This window comes from Equus caballus, chromosome 28 (genome assembly GCF_041296265.1).
Source record: "Equus caballus isolate H_3958 breed thoroughbred chromosome 28, TB-T2T, whole genome shotgun sequence".
NCBI classification, from domain to species: domain Eukaryota; kingdom Metazoa; phylum Chordata; class Mammalia; order Perissodactyla; family Equidae; genus Equus; species Equus caballus.
This window is the reverse complement of record NC_091711.1, coordinates 42011478-42033599: the sequence shown is the minus strand read 5'-3', so window position 1 is coordinate 42033599 and position 22122 is coordinate 42011478. Positions and strand designations below refer to the sequence as shown.

At 38.3% G+C, this 22122-nt stretch overlaps 1 protein-coding gene across 19 annotated transcripts in view; it reads left to right on the top strand.

Annotated features, from left to right (window-relative positions):
- The window catches only part of ENTHD1 (ENTH domain containing 1), a 154631-nt gene that overhangs the window by 96437 nt on the left and 36072 nt on the right, over window positions 1-22122 (top strand). For all 19 annotated transcript variants that reach the window (XM_014736846.3, XM_070253644.1, XM_014736845.3 and 16 more), the window contains one exon: window positions 11613-11736. In XM_014736846.3, the coding sequence (XP_014592332.1) occupies window positions 11613-11736 (124 nt within the window). The remainder of the gene's footprint in view (window positions 1-11612; window positions 11737-22122) is intronic.

Here is a 22122-nt window from a genome sequence, read left to right as displayed (position 1 = left end):
AAATAAATTTAAGTTATCAAAGTTTTCTTTCATAGTTTGTGCTTTTAAAAAAATCTTATTTAAGAAATTCTTTTTTATCCTAATATAATAAAGGTCACGTATTTTTTTCTTCTAAATGTTGAAATCCTTATGCCCTCTAGAATTTTACTATATAGTATAAGATAAGGGTCTTATTTTATTTGTACCACTGTGGATGAGCAATGTTTAATTTATTGAACAGTCCATCTTTCTCTACTCATTTTTAAAAACATTTTATTATAAAATAATTATACATAATTATGTATAATTATATAATGTATAATTATGCAATGTATAATTACATAATGTATAATTATATCATGTATAATTACATTACATTGTGTATAATTATTATGTATAATTCATAATAATTATTATGAAATAATTACAGGAAGTTGCAGGCATAGTATAGAGCCTCACATACCCTTTACCCAGCTTCCCCCAGGGTTGACGTCTTCTATGGCTGTAGTACCATATCAAAACCAGGAAATGGGCATTGGTGTGTTACTGCTAACTAGACTGTAGACCTTATTCCGTTTTCAGATTTTTAATTCAGTATTCAGTTTTTTAACCTGCATTTGATTGTGTGTGTATGCGTGTGGGTTCTGTGCAATTTTATCCAAAGTATAGATTTGTGTAACCAGCACCAAAATCAAGATACAGAACTGTCCTATCCCCACAAAAGAAGTCTCTCGTGCTATCCACCCTATCTCACCCCCCACAGCCCCATCCGCTGGCAACCACTAATCTTTCCTCCATCTCTATAGTTTTGTTATTTCTAGAATGTTATGTAAATAGACTCAGACAATGTGTAACCTTTCGACATACATTTTTTTTCACTCAGCATAATTCTCTTGAGATCCATTCAAGTTGTTGCCTGTATCAATAATTCATTCCTTTTTATTGTTAAATACCATCACATTGTATAGATGTATGAGAGTTTATTCAACCATTCACCAATTGAAAGATATTTGGGTGTTTCCGGTTTGGGGCTATTTATGAATAAAGCTGCTGTGAGCATTTGTGTACAGGTTTTTGTATGTTAAGTTTTCATATCTCTGGGATAAATATCTAAGGTTGTATGGTAAGTGCATACTAAGTTTTGTTAAGAGACTGTCCCAATTTCTCTGAATCCTCACCAACTTTTGGTATTGCCACTATTTTTATTTTAGCTATTTTAATAGGTTTGTAGTGATATCTCATTGTGGTTTTAATTTGTGTTTTCCAAATGGCTAATGATGTTGAACATCTTTTCATGTGCTTATTTGTGTTCATACTCTCATCCATGAAGATGTCCATCTTCTGTTTGCATGACCATGTCTTTAATTTTCACACTTGTATTTTCTCTTTCATTGCTGTGTGTTTGGAGAAGGAAGATATCCCCAAAGTATGACCTTCTAGAACCATCTTGAATGGAAATCTGTGCCACTCAAGACCACATCAAATTATCTCATTCACACATTTGTTTCTCTGTTTTATGTGCATTTCTCCTGCTAGAAGGAAAGCTCCTTGAGAGCAGAGATCTTTTGTCTTATTCGTTACTGAATCTTCAACTGCCAAATTTTTGTTAGTGAATGAATAGTAGATACTCAATATTAACTTCCTTCTCTTATTTTCCCGAGAGCGAGGCTTACTTGGTCTCCTGCTCAGAGGGCTGTGTTTAGTGTTCCCTATCACAATTTCTTTGAGGGAGATTGGAATTATTTCTTGACCTTCTGTTCCCCACTGCTTTCCCCAACCCAGTTAGGTCTTGGATTTACCTGATTTTCTAGCAACTCAGAAAAGTACATAAAATTTAAATTTCACTGTTCCTTAATTGCATACCAGCCCACAGACTGAAAATATGTAGATTGTTTTTAAAGATATGACATTAAGTCAAAGTGATTTTTAAATTTGCAATCAATTTATTTGTTGCTGATGGCTTTTAAGGGAGAAAGTAGACTTGAATAATCTTACATACTTTGGAGTCGACTGAAGACGTAAAATGCCACCTCGGTTTTTTTGCATCAGTCTTTAAATTCTTCTTATTGTTTTTTCTTACTTTAGAGGAACCCACTATAACAGATTTACAACATTCCACATCTTATGTCAGTGAGCAAAAAATGGTGCCCTTCTCTTGAAAGAAGTTTAAAGCTGAATTTCCCTTTCTCAAAGCATTACTGCCTCGTAACACTTTTCCATCATTCTCTTGACAAGCATCTCCTCTTATTACTGTCAGGAACATTTGATGCAATCTGTGTCCTCTTCAGTAATCTGCTTTTGTTGCAGAAGACAAAACCTACCGAGATGAACAGTAAATCTAATTGTTGTCAAATGTACTGCATCCACATTAAAATTCTCATTTTCTTAATAGAGAATGAGAGAGAAATGATATTGTTGATTGCTTAGGCAGAATGAGAGGTGCTTAAAAATATCTTTAAAAACTTTAAATAGAAACCTCTTTAACTATTCTCTTTCTACAAATGAAAAAATTATCTAAAAGCAGTAAATAAAATTCTTAACAGATTAGGGCTTTCGGAAGGACAGTGCTTGCTGTGATAATTTCAAAACTAAGGAAAGCCTTTAAATTTATTACACTTAGACATGGATGTGTTTTCTCTCTGTATACTGTCCAGAATTGTTATTATTAAATGTGCTAATTAATAAAGCTATTTGTAGCTTTCCATCACCTCAAAAGACCTTCCTCTTTTTCTATTTGAGGAGATTCAACAATGAGGTTATGATTTTTTTAGTCACAGTTGTTTCCATAGCAACAGATAGGGATGCTATGAATTGGTTCACACAAAATTAAAGCTGACCGAAGCCTTCAGTCTATTGAGCTACTAAATTGCTCGTGCTAGAAGATAAATGTTTATTTCCTACTGCTTCCGTTTATTATTTTGCTAAATGAAGAGTAAACAATTTTTATCCTTGGGATTATTAGCATATCATTTATTATATTTGCAAAAATTTGAACTCATCAAAGCTGTTAGAGAAATGGAAATTATCTTTATTCTAATTATGTTAATTCATCATCCCTTTGCCTCTTTTCTGCATCATTGCTTTATGCTTAAAAGTCCTTTTTTATTTTCATGTTTATACTTTGCTTCTTTTTAAATTGAAAAAGACATTGAAAAAAGTTTAAACAATATGAAAGGGTAAAAAGTGAGAAACCAAGTTTCTTCTTACTTCTCTATACTCCTTCACTTCCTTTCCTCAGAGGCAACTATTGCTAACAATTTTTTACGAATTTTTGGGGGAAATTTTCTGTCTCCCTACATTTCTTTTACCTAAATGGATTCATTCCATATCTTCAGCATGCTTTGAATTAAACAATATATCTTGAACATCTTTCTGTATAATAAATGCAGTCATTCAGTGTATATTGCTCCAAAATATGCTTTCTCACTAAACTATATATTATGGACATGTTTCTATAACAGTAGATATGGCTGTGCTGTATTCTTGATGTATAAATGAATCTTTATTTATTTAACTGTTTCCTGTTGGTAATCATTTAGAGATTTTTCATGTTTTTGTCTATTAAAAGCAATGTTGCAATAACAACTCTTGTACATATATTTTTATGATGCTGTCCCAGAAGTGGAATTGCTGAAAGGTTATATTTATTTTTAGTTTTGAAAAGTACTGCCAAATTGTCCTCCTAAAAGTTGTACAATTTATAGCCACCAAAAGTGTATGACCTCATCTTTGCGAATACTGAGTATTGTCAACTTTTTGTCAGTGTGAGAGGTAGAAAAATTTTCTTTTGTTTTATTGTGATTGTATGTAATATTGGGCAACTTTTCATGTGTTCATTGGGAATTTGTGTTTCTTTTTATTATTAATGCTATTTATCCCCTTTGCTCATTTTCCTGTTTGGTTTCTCATCTTTTTCTTATCAGTTTCTAAGAGCTATATGTCTATTAACAATCAGACCATTGTCTGGTTCTTTATCATTTTCAGTTTTTTATTTGATTTTTTATTTTATTTATGGCTTTCTTTTTTTGCCTTCATAAAGGAAAAACACACTTCTCCTCTTGTGTTTCTTCTTTATTCTCACGCTGCCATCACACTTTACTGCTGACACCAGAGGTCTGGGTTTTCCACACATCAAGCGGTTCTCTGATACCAGCTGGGTGTCTGTTTTGACACTATCTGCCTGGAGATAGCATCAGATCTCACAGGTTAGGGGCCTCGTCCGCACAACTTCCCTCCCCCTAGCCCCCACTTCTGCTGCTGATTGCAAGTCCCAGGTCGTCACCTGTACTTCTGACCCAGCGCTGTAAATCACGGTTCTCATGACCCCCTCCTTGGGTTTGATCATTTGCTAGAACAGCTCACGGAAACACTTGCTTATATTTACTGTTTATTACATGCTAAAGGATATGATAAAGGATACAGATGAACAGCCAGATGAAGAAATACGTAGGGTGAGCTCCAGAAGGGTCCCGAGTGCAGGAGTTTCTGTCCCCATGAAGTTGGAGTGTGTCACCCTCCTGGCATGTAGATGTATTCACCAACCCAGAAGCTCTTCAGACCCTGTACTTTTGGGGATTTTTATGGAGGCTTCATCATGTACACATGATTGATGATTAGCTCAGTCTCCAGCCCCTCTCCCCTTCCTGGAGGATGAGGGGTAGGGCTTAAAGTTTCAAGCTTCTAATCATGGCTTGATCTTTCTGGGGACCAGCCCCATCCTGGAGCTTTCCAGGAGCCCACACAGAGTCACCTCGTTAGAACAAAAGACACTCCTGTCACCCAGGAAATTCCAAAGGATTTAGGAGCTCCGTGTTGAGAAATGGGATCAAAGACAAAATATGAGAACAAAAAATGCTCCTAGTGCTTGTAGCACTTAGGAAATTGCAAGAGTTTTAGTTTTGCCAGGAACCATGGGCAAAGACCAAATATATATTTCTTACTATAAATCACAATATCATAGCCTTATGGAAGTCTTTAATTTTTGTGTCAAATTTGCCTGTCTTTCCTTTATGGTTTCTAGATTTTAAATCATTGTGAGAAAGACCTTCCCTAGTCTAAGTCTTTTTTTTTTTTTAAAGATTGGCACCTGAGCTAACAACTGTTGCCAGTCTTCTTTTTTTTTTTTTTTTATTGCTTTTTCTCCCTAAATCCCCCCAGTATGTAGTTGTATATCTTGGTTGTGGGTCCTTCTGGTTGTGGTATGTGGGATGCCTCCTCAACATGGCCTGATGAGTGGCGCCATGTCTGCACCCAGGATTGGCACCGGCGAAACCCTGGGCCGCCAAAGTGGAGTGTGCCAACTTAACCACTCAGCCATGGGGCCGGCCCCAGTCTAAGTCTTTGTAAAATGTCACCCTGGCTTTTTATTTTTAGGTCAGTTTTAGGTTCACAGCAAAACTCAGTGGAAGGTAAGAGATTTCCCCATAAACCCCATGTGCATCCCCCTTCCACTCGCCCCACTATCAACATCCACACCAGAGTGGTACATTTATCAAAATCAATGAACCTAAATTAACACTTCCTTATCACCCAAAGACCGCAGTTTACATTAGGGTTGACTCTTGGTATTATGTATTCTATGGGTTTGACAAATGCGTATTGATATGTATCTACCATTATAGTATAGAGAATAGTTTCATTGCACTAAAAATCCTCTGTGCTCCATCTGTTCATTCCTCCCTCCTCGTTAACCCCTGGCAACCACTGGTCCTTTTGCTGTCTCTGAAGTTTTGCCTTTTCCAGAATGTCATGTAGTAATCATACAGTATGTAGCCTCTTCAGGCTGGCTTCTTTCATTTAGTAATATGCATTTAAGATTCCTCCATGTCTTTTCATGGCTTGATACCTCATTTCTTCTTAATGCTGAATAATATGCTGTTGTCTGCATGTACCATAGTTTATTAATCCATTAACCTACTGAAGGACATTTTGGTTGCTTCAACTTTTGGCAGTTATGAATAAAGCTACTGTAAACAATCGTGTGTGAGTTTTTGTGTGGACATAAGTTTTCAGCTCCTTTGGGTAAATGCCAAGAAGTGTATTTGCTGGTTGTATGTTAAGAGCATGTTTAGTGTTATAAGAAACTACCCTAGCTCTTTTATGCTTTAATTTAAAATATTTATTTAAATGTTATCAAGAATTTGTTTTGATGAATGGAGAGCATTAGAAATTCACTTTTTAAATTTTATTTTCACAAATGATAATCAGTTGTCTCAATGTCATTTGTTGAATAATCTATCTTTTTCCTGTTGATTTGAATTGTAGCTTCGATCACATAATAAATTCCCATTTCTAGTTGGGTCTATTCCTGGATTTTCCATTTGTTTGTATTAAGGCACTAATATGTAAAGATAAGCCATAATGTTAAAAAAAAAGAAAGGTTTCTTATAAGAGGACAGAGGGAATAAGGTGCAAAGGAGGAATAGATGCTAGATTTCTTTGATTATACCTTCTTTTTAAATTTGTCATTGGAATCCTGGGAATATTTTGCATAATTATAAAACAAAATTAAACTAAAGTAAAAAAGGTAAAATAAAGTTAACAAACATACCTTGCATTCCTTCAGCTGGTGTTTTTATTCTGAGGTGTTGATATTTTTTATTTGAGACTATTGTGAGTATAATGTGGGTGAATCAAATGAATAATCATGTGATGCTCTGTTTGTATCATCTTTGGTGTCCTTGAGAACTGGGATTCTCAGCACGGGAGAAAGGAGATATGGACGTGAGATAGAAAAGCTTGTCATAACCCAACAGACTTGAATTGAATTGGAAGTATATCACTGTAAACTCATGATGAATTTTACCTTGAAGTTTTTTGGAAATAAACAAACTTCTAAATTACCTATAGGTCAAAGAGGAAGTCTCAGAGGAAATTTAAAAATACATAGAACTGAATAAGAAGGCAGCACAACATATTGAAAATATATGAGACATAGCTAAAGTAATAGTGAGAAGGTAATTTACGGCATCAAATGCTAACATTAGAAAAGGGGAAAGGTCTAAAATCAATAATCTAAATTCCTTCTTCAGAGAACTAAGAAAAGCAAAATAAACCTACAGGAAACAGAAGAAAGGAAATAATAAAGAGCAGAAATCAATGAAATTGAAAACAGTTAACAGAGAAAATGAATGACACAAAAAGCCAGTTCTTTGAAAAATGTAAAATTGATAAACCTCTAGCAAGACTGACAAAGATAAACAGAGAAGACCCAAATCACCAATGTCAGGATGAAATGGGATATCACAGCAGTGCCTGTAGCTGTAAAAGGACAATAAGGAATTACTACCAACAACTTTATGCTCATAAATTTGACAATTTAGAAGAAATAGAACAATTTCTCAGAACGCACAAATTACCAAAATTCAATCAAGATGAAATAGAACCTGAATAGTCCTATAACCATTAAAAAAAATTGAATTTGTAGTACAAGTCTCCTGAAAAAGAAATCTCAAGGTCCAGATGGTTCTATTGGAGAATACTACCAAACATTTAAAGAAGAATTAACAGACTTTTACACCATGTCTTCCAGAAAATAGGAGGGAACACTTCCCAATTCATTTTAGGAGGCAAGTATTACCCTGCCACCAACACCAGACAAAGACAAGACAGAAAAAGAAAATACAGACCACTATCTCTCATGAAATTAGGTGCAAAAATCCTCAAAAAAACCCCAAAAACCAAAACCTATCAAGTTGAATCCAGCAATGTATAAAAAGAATTATACACCAGGACCAGATGGGGTTTAATTCGGGGATGGAATGCTGTTTGACATTTGAAAATCAATCAATGTAATTCATCATATCAACAAATGAAAGAAGAAAAGTCACAGGATTATGTCAATGGATGCAGAAAAGCATTTGACAAAATTTAGTACCCATTTATGATTAAAACTCTCAGCAAACTAGAAATAGAAGGGAATTTCCTTAAAGTGGCAAAGATCATCTATACAAAACATACAACTAGTATTGTACTTAATGGTGAACGCTTTCCCTCTAGGATCAAGAACAAGGCAAGGACTCTTATTCAACATAGTACTGAAAGTTCTAGCTACTGCAATAAGGCAGGAAAAAGCATGCAAAATGTAAAGGAAGAAATCAAACCGTCCTTATTTACGCATGACACGATTGTTTAGAAAATCTCAAGGAAATGACAAAAGCAAACCTCATAGAAATGGTAAGTGAATTCGGCGAGGTTGTAGGACACAAGATCAACATACATAAATCAGTTGCATCTCTATATACTAACAGTGGACATGCAGAAATTGAAATTAAGATATATGCTATTTATAATCACTAACCCAAAACGAAATCCTTAGGTGTAATTGTAACAAAACATGTATAGGATCAGTATGCTGAAAATTATAAAATAATGATGAAAGAAATTAAAGGCCAGTCAATTAAATACACACCATTTTCATGGATTGGAAGCCTCAACATAATAAAGATGTCCTACTGAAGATACCCCTAATTACTCTCTAGGTTTAATGGAATTCCTATCAAGATTCCAGCAAAATCTTTTTGAGACATAGGTAATAAGCTTATTCTAAAATTTATATGGAAAGGCAAAGGCCCTAGACTAGCTAAAACCATCTTGACAAAGAAGAGAAAAGTGGGAGTAATCACTTTTCCTGATATTAAAGCCCACTGCATAGCTACCGTAATCAAGAGAGTGTGGTGTTGGTGGAGAGAGACACTTATGTCAATGGAACAGAATAGAGAACCAAGAAACAGACCCCACAAATAAGGCCAACTGACTTTTGACAAAGATGAAAAAGGGGGCCTGCCCCGTGGCGTAGTGGTTAAGTTCATGCGCTCTGCTTTGGCGGCTCAGGGTTTGCAGGTTGGGATCCTGGGCGTGGACCTGGCACTCTTCCTCAAGCTATGTTGTGGCGACATCCCACATAAAATAGAGGAAGGATTGGCACAGATGTTAGCTCAGGGACAATCTTCCTCAAGTAAAAAGAGGAAGATTGGCAACAGATGTTTGCTCAAGGCCAATCCTCACAAACAAGCAGACAAAAAAGATGAAAAAAAAATTCAGTGGAGGAAGGATAACTTTTTCAACAAATGTTATTGGAGCAACTGGACAAAACCATGAACCTCAACTTAAACCTTATACAGAAATTCACTTCAAATGGGTCACAGACTTAAATGTAAAATGTAAAACTATAAAACTTTTAAGAAATATTGGAGAAAAATCTTTGGGATCTAGGCCTGGCCAAAAACATGATCCCTAAAACAAAGAAAATAATGTCAGACCTCATCACAATTAAAAACTTTTGTTCTGTGAAAGATCCTGTTAAGAGGATGGAAAGATAAGCTACAAACTGGAAGAAAATATTTGCAACACATATCCAGCAAAGGACTAATGTTTGGAGCATATAAAGAACTCTCAAAACTCAACAGTTAAAAACCAAACAATCCAATTAGAAAATGAGGGAATGATATGAACAATCGCTTCAGCAGATACAGATGGCAAATAAGCACATGAAAAGATGTTCGATGACATGAACCATCGGGAATATGTAATTTAAACACACAATAAAATACAAAAATGGCTAAAATAAAAAGTAGTGACAACACCAAATGCTGGTGAGCATGCGGAGAAATTGGATCACTCATGTATTACTGGTAGGAACGTAAAATGGCACAGCTATTCTGGAAAACAATTTGGCAGTTTCTTATAAAACTAAACATACAACTACCATATGATCCAGCAATTAAAATCTTAGACATTTATCTCAGCGATATGAAAACTTATTTTCATACAAAAACCTGTACACAGTGTTCATAGCAGCTTTGTAACAACTAAAATCTGGAAACAACCCAGATGTCCTGTAATGGGTTAAACAAATTGTGATACATTTGTACTATGGATACTACTTGGCAATAAAAAGGAACAAACTGTTGATACATGCAACAACTGCATGAATCTTCAGGAATTATGCCAAATGAAGGAAGCCAATCCCAAAAGGTTCCATCCTGTATAATTACACTTATATAACATTCTTCAAATGTCAGAATTTTAGAAATGGAGAAGAGATTAGCACTTGTGGAGGGGCAGGGTTTGGTAGTAAAGAGGCATCAGGAAGAATCCTTGTAGTGATGCAAATGTTCCACATCTTGACCATATCAGCGTCAATGTCCTGGATGTGATATTGTACTATAATTTTGCACGATGTTACCTTTAGAGGAAACTGGGTAAAGGACACACAGGATCCCTCTGTATTATTTCTTAGCACTGAATGTGACTCTACAATGATTTCAAAATAAAAATTGAGTTATGAAAAGTGGCAAATCACTTGGAAAATGGTTTGGCAGCTTCTAATAGGGTTAAAAATAAAGCTATTCTATGACCTAGCCATTCTACTCCTATGTAAATACCCAGGAGTAATGAGTGCATTTGTCCACAAAAAGATTTGTACGAGAATGTTCATAGTAGCTTCATTCTTAATAGCTGAAATTTGGAAACAACCCAAATGTCCATATGCTGGAGAATGGATATACAAACTGTGATATATTTACACAACCGAATACTTCTTATCCTCCCAAAAAGAACTACCGATGCACACAAAATATGAATGAATCTCACAAACGTTATGTTAAGCAATGGCAATCAGATACAAAAGAATACATAGTGTATATTTACGTTATCTAAAGATCAAGAACAGGCAAACTCATTGATGGTGACAGGAGGTGGAATACTGTTTACAGGTGGTGGGGGGATGGTATCAACTGGAAAAAAGCTTGAGGGAACTTTCTGGAGTGAAAGAAATGTGGTTACATAGGTGTACGTGTAATGTTAGAAGTTACTGAACTCTACACTTAAGGTTTATGCATTGCATTGTATGTTCATTGTACCTTGATAAAGCACTATAAAAATATCCCCATTCATGGGAGTAACAAAGACGCATCAGCTAGTCCCGCTGTGGAGATTTAATGTGGATCCTCTTTCAGACAAGCTGTAGAAAAGCATGTTTATAATACTGTGAGAAATTGAAAATCTGAACAGTTTATCAGTGACGTTAAGGAGTTATTGTGAAGTTTATAGGTGTGAAATAATTATTACTATGTTAAAGAATTTTTATCATTTAGAGAGACATATTGAAATAATAAGGATTTGCTTCAAAATAAAACAGATGAGGCGTGGTAAGAGGTACATGAAACGAGACTGGCCCTGAGTTGATTGTTTAACTTGCATGATTAGATTGATTATTGTCTACTTTTGACTCTGTGATAAAAAATTAAAATTTTAAAGTGTGATTAGAAGATACACACAGGTAGCTGTATTATTACCAATAAAACAGAAAAATTGGCCTCTGAGATAGTATGCTCTAAGGATGCTCAAGGGGCGGTGGAGAAAGTTAATGCCGCAATGAAATCGTTGCATGTCTACACGAGGTGTCTTCACTAAGGAGTGGGGATTCCCAAGAGTAGAAACCCACCCTACCCTCAGTGGATACCAAGTGTATAGGTAACTTATGTGTAAGTTCTTTCAGTCAAACTGGGTTTATGATGACGTTAGCATATACAGACGCATTGTTTCTCCATAGCTTGTCCGCCCGTTGTACCCAATTGAGGCAATGAGGTGAATTTTTCCGACTTTTCACGTGCTCTCTCGTTTTCTCTAAGGACCTGATGTTGTTTTGTGAGGATGATCCACAGCCGCTTTGGCCGGCGATTCCCCCTGCCATTCTCGCTCCGACTACGTGGTTGTCAGAAGGGCAAGCAGACATTTGTCACCTCTGGAATGCAGGTAAATTGGTTAAAGAAGAGGCACTTTACTCAGAAATGTGAATAAGAAACCCCGGGCAGGAGTTGTTTTTCATCAGGTTTTATTTTGTGAAGTATGGCAGCAAGGGCTTTAATGTCGCTCTGACAATGAGGGACGGGACTGGCGTGGATGAAGCCAACCCACACGTGACCCTGTAATCTTATTTTACCATACATTTCAATGGTTTTTTTCTCTATTTTGCTTTTTTTGTTCTTCACTGTTTTATTTAAAAATTATTAACTACAAATCTTAAATTTTTTACAAATGGTTAAAAAAGAAAAAATTAATTTTAGTTTTCTCATTTGTATTAACTTCTCCTTGATAAAGAGTTTAAATTATGACAGTTTTCAGAAGCAAGCATCAGATGAAAATGTGAAAAAGAAGATGCACGGTATCCCACAAATTGGTTATTCATCGCTTGAATAATTAACATTAGAGAAAGGCACAGTATAAAATTATACAAAACTGGCCTCCGATAAATTACATTATCAGATTCCAACTGGGCTCTACTGCTCCTCAACATCTGAGTGATTTCCTGTTGAGCCCCTCCACCCTGTGTCTATTCTCCATGAACTCTCAATTTTCAATACATTCTTCTTCTTGAGTTTCTCAAAAAGTAGGATGAAAGATCTTCTGCCAAGATAAGAGTGAAGCGTTCTCATTAGTGTCTTTTATCCCCTCATACATCTTTGCTTTTATGTTCCTCCAGGCCTCCTTTCCCTTATCATGAGGTGGCTCCTTATGTTCTGAGTTTCATCTTTTCCCTCATCTTTGGACCATGTGCCTCAGTTTTCCCTTTATATAGGTCCTCAGTATCCAAAACGTAAGAAGTGTAGTTTATTATAGATTTATTTACAAGTTCATGTTTATATAGCTTTCTTATAAAACCAGTTGTGAGAATGATGAGGATATTTTAATAGGCAGAAAAACAATAAGTTGTGGGTTATGGTGATATTTGTAGCACAAGGATGACGTTATTCACATGGATAATTAGTTATAAGTGGTTACAATTTTTTAGACAGCTTGCTTTGTATTTTTTTGAATACACTTTATGTAAACTGATCCAGATCCAGAAGCTTGAAAGAATAACAGTAAGGAAAACATTTTTGCATTGTAATATCCCCTTACGTTCCCCAAACCCCTAACATTTTTAAAAATAGACTTTATTTTTTAGAGTTGTTTTAGGTTCACAGCAAAATTGAGCAGAACATACAGAGATTTCCCCATATACCCCCTGTCCCCAGACAAGCACAGCTTCCCCCACTGTCAACATCCCGCACCAGAGTGGTGCATTTGTTGCAGTCAGTGAAGCTGCATCGACACATCGTTATCACCCAAAGACCATAGTTTACATTAGGGTTCACTCTTGGTGTTGTATATTCTGTGGGTTTTGAAAAATGGATAATGACGTGTATCCACAATGATAGTATCGTACAGAGTTTTTCACTGCCCTAAAACTCCTCTATGTTCTGCCTATTCAGTCCTCGCTCCCCAACCCTTGGCATCCACTGACATTTTAATTATCTCCCTAGTTTTGCCTTTTCTGGAAGGTCATATAGTCGAATCATACAGTATGTAGCCCTTTCAGACTGACTTCTTTCATCTAATAATATGCATTTAAGGTTCCTCCATGTCTTTTCATGGCTCGATAGCCCATTTGTTTTTAGTGCCGCATAGGGTACGCTGGGGTATTTATCTATTCACCTACTGAAGAACGTCTTGGTTGCAGCCACGTTTTGGCAATTATGAATAAAGGTACTGTAAATATCTCTGTGTAGGTTCTTGTGTGGACATGTTTCCCCCTGCCAACATTTTAATTCAAGTGAAATTGAGTATAAATGAGCATCACAGGCAACTCTTAAGAGGAAAAAGTCATAAAACATATCACATGAGGGGGCCGCCCTGTGGCCAAGTGGTTAAGTTCATGCACTCCGCTTCAGCAGCCCAGGGTTTTGCCGGTTTGGATCCCGGGAGGAGACCTAGCACGTCTCATCAAGCCATGCTGAGGCGGAGTCCCACATAGCAGAGCCAGAAGGACCTGAGCTAGAATCTACAACTATGTACTGGGGGGCTTTGGGGAGAAGAAGAAAAAGGAAGATTCGCAACAGATGTTAGCTCAGGTGCCAGTCTTTAAAAAAAAATGTCATGTGAGGAATGAGTCCACCATTTTACCTGCTTAGGATGCATCTTATATGGAGGAGCTTTTCCTATTTTTAAGTCGTTCTTTTCTCCAGTCTTTTCTTCATACTGATCTCGAGATATCTTGCTAAAATGCAGATCTTAGCATTTCACTTCCTAGCTTAAAAACTTTCACCAGTTCACCACTGCCAGTAGGATGTCTAATTTTTTTTTATGCCGGTGTGTAAGACTTTTCGTGGTCTGGTTGCAGCCAACCCTTTTGGCCTCATCACCCAATACTGTCAATATTCACAGTATTACTTGTGTAGTTTCTGCTCCGTAGAATGTCTTTGTTTCAGTTACTTCAGCTGTGTAACACATTGCTCTAAAACTTTGTGGCATAAAATAACCATTTATTCTGTTCATGGATTCTCTGGGTCAAGAATTAGGCCAGGGCACAGTAGGGATGGCTTGTCTCTGCGCCGTGACGTATGTTTGGGCCTCAGCCCAAGAACACAAAGGCTGGGGACAGGGATCATCTGAAGGCTCATTCACTCGTGTGTCTGGTGGTTGATGCTCACTGTTGGCTGGGGGCCTCAGTTTCTCTCCATGTGAGCCTCTTGCTGTGGTCTCTCCACGTGGGCTGGTTTGGGCTTCCTCACAGCATGGTGGCTGGGTTCCAAGGGGAAGCATCCTGTGGAAGGAAGGACCAGGCAGAAGCTGAGTAATCTGGAAAGTCGTGCTGTGATGCTTCCTTCCCATTCAGTTCCTCAAGGCAAGCACGAAGTCCTCCCCACATGCCCGGGGCGGGGCTGCAGACTCCCACCTCTCCATGGGCAAATGTCAGCGTCATTGAGAGAAAAGCACGCAGGATGGGGCGTGTGTTAGTACAGTCATCTTTGAAAACGCAGTCTGCCGCAGTCCTGCACCAGAGCTGACTGCTGGACTAAATGCTGTTCGAACAGCAGGGCCCAGCTCGAATGTCCCTACTGCGATAAACCTTTCTACACGGTAATTTCTCCTTTCACTGTGTTCCCACAGAACTATGTCCATACCCCTCGTATAGAATTTATAGTTTTGTATCATAATTATTGTTTTATTTATTTTTAATTACATAAGTAGTAAGTGGATATACTCATTTTTAAAAATTGAAACAAGATAGTTAGAATCCCACTTGACTGTCCCTTGCCCCAACACAATCCCTTTCCCAGAGTGAACTGTCATTGTCAATCTATTGGTTACTCTCCAGCCCTTTCTCTGAGCGTTTACATATGTACGTGTACCTTTAGAAGTATGTAGAATTAAGTTAATTTTGTTTTAGAACATTGTTGTGTACTTTTCTGAAACTTCTTTTAAACAGTATCACTTGGCAGTCCTTCAGTGTATGTCAATATTTAGAGATTTACCATAATTTTTTTTTAACTGTTACATTGCCTGGATATTATAGTTTATTTCCCTACCGATAGATGCTTTGGTGCTTTGTATTTTCCATTGTTACAAATAATCCTTCAGAGAATAGCTTTGTGTATATATGTGATTGTTTCTTTAGCGTGGATTCCTAGAAATAGAATCCCTGGATCAGAATGTGTGCCCATTTTCACTTTAATTGATACTGCCAAATAGCCCCTCAAAATATCAATCCCAATTTACACTGGCTTGTAGTGTGTAATAGTCCCTATTTACTCACACCCTCCCCAACACGTGATATTTTCAGGTCTTCTGTGTTTATCACTTAGATAAAGGTTGTGTTGCATAGTGAGTATAATTTACGTTTCCATGTATTAATTGCATATTTCCATTCCCTCTTCTGGGAATCGCCTCCTTCTATCCTGAACCTGTTTTTCTTTTGCATTGTGTGTTCTTGTTCATTTAAACTGATTTTGTAGCGTTTTTGTGTGTGTTACTAATCTTGTCTCTTATTTGTGTTGCAAACATCATCTTCCAGGCTGTGAATTGTCTTTAAACTTCTTTCATAGAAGTTTCATGTTTTGTGTAGTCATATTTATTCCTCTTTCCCTTCAGAGCTTTTGTTTTTTGTGTTTTTAAGAAGGCTTTCCTTACAGCAAGTTCATAGTACATATTCATGCATGTTTTACTTTAATTGTTTTAGTTGTTTAATCTCTCTGAATTTAAAGTGTTTGTGAATGGTTTTAGATAAGGTCAGTGGGCAGTCAGTTGCCTCAACAACGTTTATTGACTAGTTCATTTTTCTCTACTGTTTTGAAATGACTCTTTAACCTGAACTAAATACTATCTGTTTGACAACTCTATTCTGTCCCATTGATCCATTTTTCTATTCCTGGTATGTTTAATTTTTTATAACTATTATAATAATATGCCATAGTATGAATATAACTTCTTTTTTCTTTGCTGAGAAAGATTTGTCCTGGGCCAACATCTGTTGCCAGTCTTCCTCTATTTTGTATGTGGGTCTCTGCCACAGCATGGCCGCTGATGAGTGGTGTAGGTCCACGCCTGGGAACCAAACCTGGGCCACTGAAGTGGAGTGCTCTGAAATGAACCACTAGGCCACAGGGCTGGCCCCTGAATGTATCTTGTTTTATTTAACCAGTATTGTTTAATGATCACTTAGGTTATTTCTGTATTTTTACTATTATAAATAGTGGTGAAATGACATCTTTCCCCTCTCTCAAATAAAGTAGGCTTTTTATTTATATATTCCACAATTTGAAGCAATTCTAAAATACGTTATTCTGGGGCTGGCCCAGTGGCGTAGTAGTTAAGTTCGCATGCTCCACTTCCACGGCCTGGGGTTTGCAGGTTCAGATCCTGGGCGTGGACCTAGCACTGCTAGTCAAGCCATGCTGTGGCAGTGTCCCACACAAAAAATAGAGGAAGACTGGCAAAAACATTATCTCAGCGACAATATTCCTCAAGCAAAAAGAAGATTGGCAACAGATATTAGCTCAGGGCCAATCTTCCTCACAAAAAAGAAAAAAATTTAAAAAATACATTATTCTGAATTTCTGTTGGTGAATTCTGTCCAGTTCACTAACTTATGTCAACAGATGGTTCTAATTTCCATGTTATGGTTTTGGCAACTTCAGCCCAAGGAAAGAATAAAGTAGGAAAGTCATTCTGGTCCAGCATCCTCAGTTCTTCTCCTTTTCTTCCTTGCCTTCCTACTCCTTGGACACACAGTGATCTGCTGTTTACGCTCTGGCCTGCAGTACATGGGAGTACTTACTCACACCCTCCCCAACCCTCGTTCTTTGTGTCCTGGATCCCAGCCCTTCCTTCACTCTCTGAGTGACCACTTTCTTGAATTGTGTGCTCATCATTCCTTGCTTTTCTTTATAGTTTTACTGTGTATGTTTATACTCTAAACAATATATTATTTTGTTTTACAGGCATTTAAACTTTACCCAAGTGGAGTCATTCAGAATTTATTTTTCTGTGACTTTCTTTTATCACTCAATAATATGTTCTTAAGGTTCATCTCTGTATGTATATGGTTGTATTTGTTTTCACTGCTGTATAATATTTCATTGTATAAATGTATGAGGAAGTATTTATTTATTCTGCTCTAGAATAGCATCATCAGTACTGCATGTCCAGTTTTTTATATTGCGTATGTTTGGAACATACTTGTATAAGTGTCCTGGTGCTCATGGACAAGAGTTTCTCTGGGGCATATATTTGGGAGTGAAATTGTTCAATATGAGCATCTTCTAATTTACTAGATAATGCAAATTGTTTTCCAAAATTCTAGTTCCTCCATGTCCTTACCAACCTTTGATACTGTCATTTTTGAAAAAAAAATAGCCAATCTATTCAGTGAGCATTGGTATCTCATTTGTTCTAAAGTGTGTTTTTATATAATGGGATTGAGCATATTTTCATGTGTATGGCTCATTCTTATTTCTTCATCTGTGAAATGTCTATTCATGTCTTTTGGCCATTTTTCTATTTGGTTGTTTGTCTTTTTCTTAATTGATTTGTAGGAATTCTTGATCTATTTTGAAGGCTAAACATTTCACTTTGTAAATACATTTTTCCAGTTTATGATTTGTCTTTTCACTTTTTAAGGAGTCTTTTGAATAACAGAAGGTCTCAATCTTAATGAGGTAGAATTTTATTCTTTTTTTTTTTGAGGAAGATTAGCCCTGAGCTAACATCTGCTGCCAATCCTCCTCTTTTTGCTGAGGAAGACTGGCCCTGAGCTAACATCCGTGCCCATCTTCCTCTACTTTATGTGTGGGATACCTGCCACAGCATGGCTTGCCAAGCAGTGCCATGTCCACACTTGGGATCCAATCTGGTGAACCCTGGGCCACCAAAGCGGAACATGCGAACTTAACTGCTGCGCCACCAGGCCGGCCCCCTAGAATTTTATTCTTTATGATTTGTACTTTTTCTATCTTATTTAAAAAAATTTTTCTTGTCTCAAGACCACAAAGATACTTCTATGTAGGCTAAAATTTTTATAGCTTTACTTTCCACAATCAAAATTTTAATGCAGCTAGAATTAGCTTTTGTGTGTGGTTGAGGCAGTAGTCCATTTTTACTTCTAAATGGATAACTTGCTGTCCCAGCATCAGTTGTTGAAAAGTTTATCTTTTCCCTACAGAATTGCAGCGCCACCTGTATCCTAAAGCGAGTTTACATGTATGCATGGACTTCTCTCTGGGCTCTTTGTTCTGTTCCATAAGTTATTTGCCTATCCCTGCACCAACACATAGTTTTTAATCACTCTACCTTTGTAGTAATTCTTGATGACCTTTCCTTCATCAGGAGCGTTTTGTCTATTTTTGACCCTTTGATTTCTCACATAAAAGCTTGTCACATTCCTTGAAAAAAACTTGTTAGAGTTTTGATTGGCACTGCCAATCTTTAAGTCAGTTTGGAGAAGTGACATCTTTATGCTATCAAATCATTCCATTTGTTTAAGTCTTTAATGTATTGTATTTTATAGTGTTTTTCCGTACAGGTCTTGTACATCTTTGGTTAGATTTAATCCTAGATACTTTATGTATTTTTTGTTGCTACTTATAAAAAATCATCTTACAAATTGCATTTTTAAACTATTTTTTGATGGTGAAAATGAATGGAATTAATTTTTGTATATTGATTTTGTAACCAATTTAACTCTTAACGATCTTCATAATTTATCTGTGGATTCTTCTGGGTTTCTTATGTTGAAAACCATGTCTTCTGTGAATAATGGTAGATTTGTTTCCTTGTTTGTAAACTGTACTTTGTATTTTGTTTTCTTACCTCACTGCGCTAGACAGAAGCACTCAGACAGTGCTGAATGAGAGTGCAATTGTGGGCTTCCTAGACAGGGCCTGTATCTTAAAGAGAATGATTTCAACATTTTGCCGTTAAGACAGGATTACTGTATGGATTTTTGCATATCTCAATCCCTACTTTATTAACAGCTTTATCATGAATGTATGTTGAGTTTTCTCCATTTTTAGCATCTATGTTAATGGTTATAAATTTTTCTCCTTTGAGCTGCTAATTTTGTAAATGAGGTGATTTCCAAATATTAAAACAAGCTTGAATTCCTGGAATAAACTCAATTTGGGTACGATGTATTATCTTTTGTATCTGTTGCTGGGTTTGATGGGCTAATGTTTTGTTTAGGAATTTTGCATCTGTATCTATGAGCGAAATTAAGCAAGATTGTCTTTTCTCATATTCTCTTTGTCATGTTTTGATACTGAGATTTTGCTGGGCTCAGAAAAAGAGTTGGGCAGTATTTGCTCTTTTTGTACTCTGGAGTAGTTTGTGTAGGCTCGTTTGTGAGACGATGTGAAAGTGGATAAGGTATTCTGTAAGTTCACTAATGGTGCTGGCAGAAGGGCTGCAGGCAGGGAAGGCAGATCTGCACCCAGAATATGTGTGTCTCCCTATGAAGACAAAGCGCTGCTCCCTTTATGATGGAGAGGTCCCATATCATCAACCGGGCACGTGGTACCTGGCTGTTTTCCCTAGAAAATGGTGCCATGCTAGGGATGTAGCATGAACCTCTACTCTTGGCAGGCTGGGCATTCAGCAGTTGTGGGAACCAGGTCACCTGGTGAGGGAAGGCTCATGCTGTTGAGCCCATGCATAGCCTCTATCCCTGCCGCGGCCAAAGCCTATTGAACGACCCCTGGAGTGACTAAGGAGGGAAAGAGCGTGATGCATGGCCAGTGAACAGCATCTTGCCCATGTGATTTTTGAGAGCCTCTTCCACAATGAATGTCCCGGTTATATGGGACATGAATGTCTTCACATAGTGTGCACATAGATCCTGAGAGGTCCGTCCACATAGTTCTGGTCACCAGTCTTACTCCTTCCAAGTCCCTGACGGCACCCATCAGCCACTGTCCATGATTTGCATCTTGCCTTCCACACGAAGTGTGCATCCAGATGGACTGTCAGCGCTTCTGTCTAACAGCGGGATTTTCCTGTTGTCTGTCGGGCGATTCGGAGTGGGGCTGTAATTTGGCAGTTAGCCACTTCTGTCTGGTGCTGGGATACCTTAAAGAGTCATCTGTAAAGCACGCCTGTGCTTTCATCTTACCTGGCAATTCTCCAGGCGTGTAGGCGTGGGTCGAGGGGAGGCAGCGGGAGAGTGGGGACAGGTCCCGCAGAGCCTGCGCTGCCGCTCACGTAGCTCCTGTGGGCCTTCTGGACCGGCTTGCTCTGTTCTCATGGATGCCGTTTTGATTTTACACTGCAACACTGCTGTGCTCGTTCAATTTGACGTTCTGTGCACCAGACAACACCCATTACATGATGGACACATAGTCATTTGGTGTCCTGTGGTGTAGGCAAAAGAAGGCACGGCCTTACTCCAAAGCCCTAGAGGTCAGCTTTGTGGTTTTCTTCTCGGGGCTCAGAAGAGGCTCTGTTTAGCATCTTTCCCTGCCTCAGGCACTTGCGCTGGTCCTAATTTACCCAGTCCGTCGGTCACGGCAGCTTGTACAGTGGCATGGGCCTGCTGCAGGACCCTTTCTTGCTCTGATCGCCACTCGGAACTGGCAGTGAATGGTCAGAGCAGCACACCCGAATGTGGTACAGACTGCCTCGAAAATACCAAGAGGCCCATGATTACTGTGATTTTTTTCTTTGTGTTGGACAGTTCAAGGTGCAGCAACTTCTCTGTCACTTTAGAGGAGATATCCTGACGTGCTCCGGACCACTGAATACTCAAAAAACTGCACAGATGTGGCAGGCCCTTGAACTGTCCCAGGACTCATCTCCCACCCTCTGCATGCAGGCAGCACCAACAGTGCTTGCTGCTCCCTGCTCGCTCAGTCCAGCTAGTACTGTATCGTCAGCGTGATGGACCGGTTTGACATTCTGTGGGAGAGCAAGAAAATCCAGGGCCCCCTGGTCTCTGTTAAAAGAGACAGCAGCAGAGTTGACAAAGCTGTGAGGCAAGACAGAAAAGGTATAGCCACATGAAGGCTAACTGATCCTAATTGTCTTTATTAATAGAGATTTAAGAAGAAACGTTTCTGGGCCGATAGCTGTACATCAGATGCTGGGGGCTGTGTTGATTCGCTCTAATAAAGATACCACAGCTGGAACTGTGGCTATGATTGGCATCACCACCTGATGATATTTGTAATAATCCACAGTCGTTCTCCACAAGCCATCTGGCTTTTCAGAAAAACAGGCGCGTTCTATGAAATGTGGTCTGCGTCACCACGCCGACGCCTTTCAGGTCTTTGATGGTGGCACTAATCTCTGCAGTTTCCCCAGAAAGATTTGTGCACGTGAGGGGGTGTAATCCCAGGGGTTTTCTCCTGGTCCTCCTAACCATAATAGCCTGAGACTCCATGGATCATGGAACCAGTGGGGGGATTCTAGCGGTTATTAAGTGCATCTATTCCCATTATACATTCTGAGATCATGGAAATGACTGGATGCAGGTCTGCAGTTTTACTGGACCCATTGTGGGGCAGAGCCTAGGCCAAGACTTCCTGTGTCACCTGATTGCCATAAATCTCCACTCAGTGGACTATAGTGGCGTCATTGGATCTCCAGAGACGGCTGTCAGTTAGGAGCCAGTATCTGACAAGACCCGGAAGTTCTGGTCTTTCCTTGTCCAGGAAGCGTTGTTGTTGTACACGGCTTCAGGGGCCTCTCGGAAGGCGTGGGGAGATTCACCGTTTCCACCTGTGGCCGCCCCTCAGGCCTCTTCCTCAGAGCGCTCTGGCTGTCCCACCATCAGGACGTTCTGGCTCTGCACTGGCTTAGGGTTAGGCACCGAGTGAGAGGCCATGACTT